Source organism: Callorhinchus milii, unplaced genomic scaffold, assembly GCF_018977255.1.
Source record: "Callorhinchus milii isolate IMCB2004 unplaced genomic scaffold, IMCB_Cmil_1.0 Scaffold4, whole genome shotgun sequence".
Classification (NCBI taxonomy): domain Eukaryota; kingdom Metazoa; phylum Chordata; class Chondrichthyes; order Chimaeriformes; family Callorhinchidae; genus Callorhinchus; species Callorhinchus milii.
In genome coordinates this window covers 27999566-28005565 of record NW_024704745.1, presented here as the reverse complement: position 1 = coordinate 28005565, position 6000 = coordinate 27999566, and the positions used below count along the sequence as shown (strand labels likewise).

The 6000-nt window shown below is 43.8% G+C and overlaps 1 protein-coding gene across 1 annotated transcript in view; it reads left to right on the top strand.

Moving 5' to 3' along the window:
* The first annotated feature begins 2246 nt into the window (after positions 1-2246).
* The window catches only part of cnmd (chondromodulin), a 28611-nt gene continuing 24857 nt past the window's right edge, over positions 2247-6000 (top strand). Inside the window, exons 1-2 of the mRNA XM_007893456.1 lie at positions 2247-2494; positions 3179-3316. Coding sequence (XP_007891647.1) covers positions 2423-2494; positions 3179-3316 — 210 coding nt within the window. The 5' untranslated portion in view covers positions 2247-2422. The remainder of the gene's footprint in view (positions 2495-3178; positions 3317-6000) is intronic.

Here is a 6000-nt window from a genome sequence, read left to right as displayed (position 1 = left end):
TGGCATTTGGCACCATTTAGTGGAGCTCTGTGTCTGTGCTTATGTGTGCAGAGCTTTGCTTCACTTGCAATGAGCCCAGAGAGAGAACGAAACACAGCTGGTAGTGTAACCCTGCTCTGCTGGTGCATATCCCTCTACAGCAGGCATCACATTGACTCAATGCTTGAAACAAAACTGCAGCATTAATTTCTAAACAACCTCCTGAACCAGTTAATTTTCAGAATTTTTCTATTCCTCTATGACAGCGAAGTAAAAACAGTTTTCTTCCATCAGTGCACCTCCCAAACCTATCTTTAGACCCCGGCGGTCACAGTTTTTTTATTCACAGCAGTAGCTTCTCCATCATCTGGAAGAAAGCCATGTGCTGTCTGTGAATCTGAGGAAAAGAACCATCGGAAGCATTGCAATCTTTTAACTCGCAGAACTGTTAATTGCAATTATACTTTCCTGGTAATACATCAGGTCACTATATAAGTTTAATGCTGAACAATTAAAAAAAACTCACAGAAGAAAAATGCACAAACAATATCTAAATATTACAATACAAGATCAAATTGTGTCATCCTTAAACACATAACACTACTTATTGAAGAAACATTGTTAAAAACGTGTTTTGAAATACCCCCCCCTCCTAGATTCTTAACAATAATGGCACCAAAACTAGTTGAAATCCATCAAGCCACTATCTTGGAATCCTGCTCAGGCGACCTGCTGTTTTTGAAGCCAGGGGCATGCGACACAGGTGCTCGGATAGGATAGAGAATTGGCTAAGTCGTTACCTGTGAAGCTGCAATGAAAAGTTTCAATACTTTCAACGTCAGCTTAACAAACATCAACGACTCAGGCAAAACCATCTTTGTTGTTGGCAAGGCTTGCCATCTCCACAACATGAGCAGTGTTGGTCGTGCTGCTGGGGGTTCAGTGTAAGACTATTCACAGGAATGGTATTGCCAGTCACGCTTGCCACAATGGGGGCTTATGCGATTTTAAGGCTGTGATTTCAACAAGTTTGTGAAATGGGATTTTATGAACAAAGGAACTTCCGGCACCAAAAATACCATTTCTCTCCTGGAAAATTTTCAGCGCATGTCATCATGCTGCTCGCAGCAGCTCACGTTGAATATAGGGGGAGGGGGGGTTTGGGGAATTTCACAGAAGATTAGTGTCTGATTGTCTGCAAAGCTTGTAGAGGGATAAGCCACACAAAGTATTTAACCCCGTGTCACTTTTAAAAATACAGACTGTATGTTTCGCTGGAGAAAGAAAAACAAACTTTGCTTGTGGAATTTTGCCAGTTCTTCCAAAGAAGACTAGCCATGGAACCTTTCTGGTTTATATGTGTGACTTGTATCATGTAGTGTATTTATCTACTGAGTCATTGAGAGAGCTAAATGCCACTTAACTATATTAGCAGAATGAGTGTACAAGTAATAATAATATTAATATTTGCATTTGATGTAACACCTCCTCGAATCAGGAGAATGTCTCAAAGAGCTTCACATGATCAGTGCAGTGGCTGTGTATTTTTGTAGGTGAATGCGGCAGCCAATCTGCCATAAACAGCCATGATGTGAAGACAGCACCTTCAACAGTGCAGCACATCCCAGCACTGCACTGGAATATCAGATGGACTGTGGACAAGACAATGTGAGTTCAAATACCAGAACTTGGGGCTTGAACCCACAACCTTCTGACTCAAAGGCAGCAATACCCATTGAACCAAGCTGCCTCAATGTGTTTGCACGTGTACTTTACTCTCTACTTAAGTGTCCGATTATATCTGATGAAATAGTCTGATAAGAAACTACACATGAATATTTTTCCCAATCGTGATAGGCTTAATAAACAATGGCTCAATTCCCAATCTTATTGTCATATTGCGCAAATCTCAGGGGTTCCCTACAGTAGTTTAAACGCAGCATTTTGAAAGCAATACTTAAGAAACATTACGAAAATACTGTAAACCGTATCTGTAATAATAAACACAAATGAGCTTCTGTGAAGCACTTTGAGACGCCTCGAAGACGTGATAAGGCGCTGTATGAAATGGTTATTACTGTTATTAAATACCCTGGAGATTCCAGCTACAGGAATAGTGCCGAGAATGTACCAAACCGATGTAACCTGTTTGTTATATTTGAAGTCCAAATAAACTCTCACCACCTTCTTCTGTTTGACCCTATTATAGTCTCATCGCGCATTCAATTCCTCGTCAAATCCCTACATAAATAAACCGATCCCGAGGGGGAAATGACGTTCAGGGGAATGTGAGAAGGGGTTTGTGCAAGTCCAGGGTTTGGTTTGACGGTGTCCGAACGCGGATCATTGGGAACACAGAGCACGTAACTGCTCAATGCTGCATTGACTGGAGTTTCACTCAGACAGAGAGAGAGAGAGGGTCAGCGCAGAGCAGACAGACACCATGGCAGAAACCTCAGAAAAAGTGCCCATAGCCCTGGCAGGACCAGCTGACGTGGAGCAGTGCCTACCCCCTGTAAGTACTCAGAAAACCTCTCAAAAAGTCTGGATTGTAGAGAAACAGATCAACTTCCATTTAGATCCCATCTACACCAGGAACGTTAATTCACACACTCACTCACTCACTCACTCACTTGTTGAATGACTTCGTTGGAATGTGAACCGATTCGCAGTCGAGAAGGTCATTTCTTAATAGACATTAACGGTGTCATTTAAAAAAAAACCCTTCCCAGGCTTCTGTGAGAATTTTAGAATCAAGTTTCACGCTGAGACCAAACTGCAACTTTTAGTACAAATGCGATGAGTCTATTTTTCTCTCCACGAGAAACGTTGGTGGAATTTCATCAATAACTAAATGCAACGTCCAGTGGGGGACAACTCAGCAACTCTGTGTGTGTGTGTGTGTGTGTGTGTTTCGTGTGTTGTTTGGGGGGGGACTTTTAAGTTAAACTCGTTTCAAGTTTCCACCTCAACAAACATGTTCAAAATCCCAAAGTCAGATCCCCTTTTTTTTTCAAATGGAAAAAGTGTCCCCTTGGTTTGCAAATCAATGTTTCCCCCTTGGTATAAGATTTTCTCCTCCCTGTGTACGTGCATTGTCGGGCTAGTTTGCTGTGGATGTTTCATGCACTGTGCATTTCTGTTATCTGACATTAGTTATATTAAGATGTTTTTTTCCCCCTCCTTCCCTACCTTGGAGGCTTACACAGTGGCGGTGAAATCCTCCAGCAGTGGTCGTCTGCTGAAGATCGGCGCAGTGGTGCTCATCACTGGGGCTGCTCTGCTGGTACTTGGAGCCATCGGTGCCTTTTACTTCTGGAAGATCAATGACAAAAATGTAAGCAGCCCTTTTTATTTGATTATGTCAGCATTCCCACCCTGTCCAGGCTGAAGATCTGAAGCTGAGGGGCAGCAATCACAAGGTGAAATTGCATGAGGCGCCTCTCGAGTCAGGGCAATGCTTGACAGCCACCACAGCCAGGACTCAGTTAATGGTCTGTTAGTTGCACTAGGATCGACTGGTGGAGCAATTTTACTCTCAATGGTATGGCTCTCCAGGGAAAACTTTTTCCTACCTAGCAGTACTGTGTTAATTCTGACCAGTGAAAATGATGTAGTACTATTAGAAAACCACCTCTATCCTTTTCTACATTTAACTGCTTTGTCGCTTTCCAAAATTGGGTTCCCAAAAAACTGGTAAAAAAAAATTGCATTAGACTTTACATTATTAGGAGCCACGCAAAATACTGGGGAGGGGACTGGGCTCGTCAATCAACAGTCCCCACATTAGTGGAGTTAGAAATATCAGGGGCTGAAACTTAATGAAGGTATGCAATCCAACCATTATTTTTATTATTATTGCAACCTTCTCTTATTTGTAAACCGATGTGCAAAGTTTGGGAGATATCTCATCAGAAACCTCAAACTCTAATTACAGCAACATTTCTGACAACTCCTCCCAAGATCTCTCTCAAAGCTGTGGGTTGGGTTGTTTTACAACTGACTGGGGATCAACAACAACAACTTGCATTTATATAGCATCCTCACACAGGTAACGTCTCAGAGCGCTCAAGTACTGGGTTCTTTTATAACTTTAAGCGCTCCAGGATGCTGCACCGTGTGAATCGTGCCATATAAATGCAAGTTGTCATTGTTGTACAACTGAATAGGGGCCAGGAGCTGGATTATTTTATAGCAAACTGGGAATTTGAATTTGGCCATTCAATACTTTTGCAATTTTGAGGTAAAGCTAAAACAACTCTTTGGAGCCAAGGTTCCTGTATCTTCCAATGAGCAATTCAGAAACCAGTCTTAAACAAGGCTGCCCTTATGGTGTGGAATTCTATCTATGAGGCAAGGCTGTTCTTTGGCACTGTGAGAAAAGACTATCTGTTAGTATTTTCCACTGCAATGAAGACTAATCGTCATGTTGTGCTGAGAACTGTTACTTTCTAATTTTTGTAACATATGAATGTTAAATTGTATTAAAACATACAGCTGAGCAGGTGTTTGCTTGTCTCTGTTGGTACATCTCTCCCCTTGAGTCAGAATCTATGGGTTCAGGGCTTTGAATTCACCATCTGAGCTGATACTCCTTTTATACTCCAATACAACGCCGGGGTGTGCTGCATTGTTGGAGATACCATCTTTCAGATGACAAGTTAAACCAAGGTTCCTATGGCACTATCCAAACGTAACATCTGATGATAGGATTTGAAAAGAGGAGGGAGCTTCTACTGTGCCCTGGCCAACAATCCACTAGATAAAAATGAATATTCACGTATTGGCTGTTTATGGGATATAGCTGTGTTCAAATTGGTTGCCACATTTCCTCTCAAATAACAACATTGAAGAGGAGGCGACCAAGGACAGAGCCCTGAGGAATGCGCACAAGATGGTATGGGAGCTAGAGGAGAAACCATTTGTGGAGATGAAGTGGAGGCAGTGTGAGAGGTATGATCTGAACCAGTCAAGGACAGAGCCATGAACGTTGAGGTGAGAGGAGAGGCGGTGGATGAGGATAGAGTGGTTGACGGTGTCGAAGGCAGCAGAGAGGTCAAAGAGGACGAGGAGGCAGAGGGAACCCTGGTAGCAGATGGACGGAATGTCATTTGTCACTTTGACCAGGGATGTTATGTGCTGTGGGTGGCATGGAAACCCAATTGGAAGGGTTCGTGAAGGGAGTCGTGGGAGTGGAAGGAGCGAAACTGGGAAGCAACAATTAATTCCAGGACCTTGGAGAAGAAAGGGAGGTTGGAGATGGGGCAGTAGTTTTGAGAGTGGAGATGGGTCCAGGGAGGGTTTTTTAAGGATAGGAATGATGACAGTGTTTTTTAATGAGATGGGAATGGTTCCAGTGGATAGGGAGAAGTTTATGATGTCAGTGAGTTGAGGGGCAATGAGGCGGAGCTGGGAGATAAGGAGAGGGGTAGGGATGGGGTCGATGGAGCAGTTGGTCGGTATCATGTGGTGGTGAGAGAGGAATGGGAGACAGGTTCGAAGGTGAGGTGGGAGGGATGGGTAGGGGCCCGGTGGGAGGGGGAGAGTGTAGCAGACCAAATGGCAGAGGCAGCTGATCGAATCTCCTCAACTTTGGATTTGAGTAAGTCCAGCATCACCTCACAGTTGGCATTGAAGGTAAGGATGGGCGAGGTATGATTGGAGCCAGTTGATAATGGAGAAGAGGAGCCTGGGCTGGTCCTTGACCTCCAAGATTGTCTTGGAGTAGAACGACGATTTAGCAGAGGCGAGGGTGGAGCGATAAGATTTGATAAGGTCCAGCCAGATCTGCCAATGGACCGTTGAGTTTGATTTAAGCTAGGTGTGTTCAGCGGCACACACCTGTGCTTTAAGGGAGCGGAGGTGGCTGGTGTACCATGGCGACTTACGTGAATAGTAGACGGTTCGGGAAGAGAGGTGAGCAAGGGAATTGAGAATGGAGGAAAGGGAGCTGTGGAGAAGAGTGACTGAGGAGGATAGATCATTGTAGGAGGAAGTCCAGAGGGGAAGAAGTTCAGATGA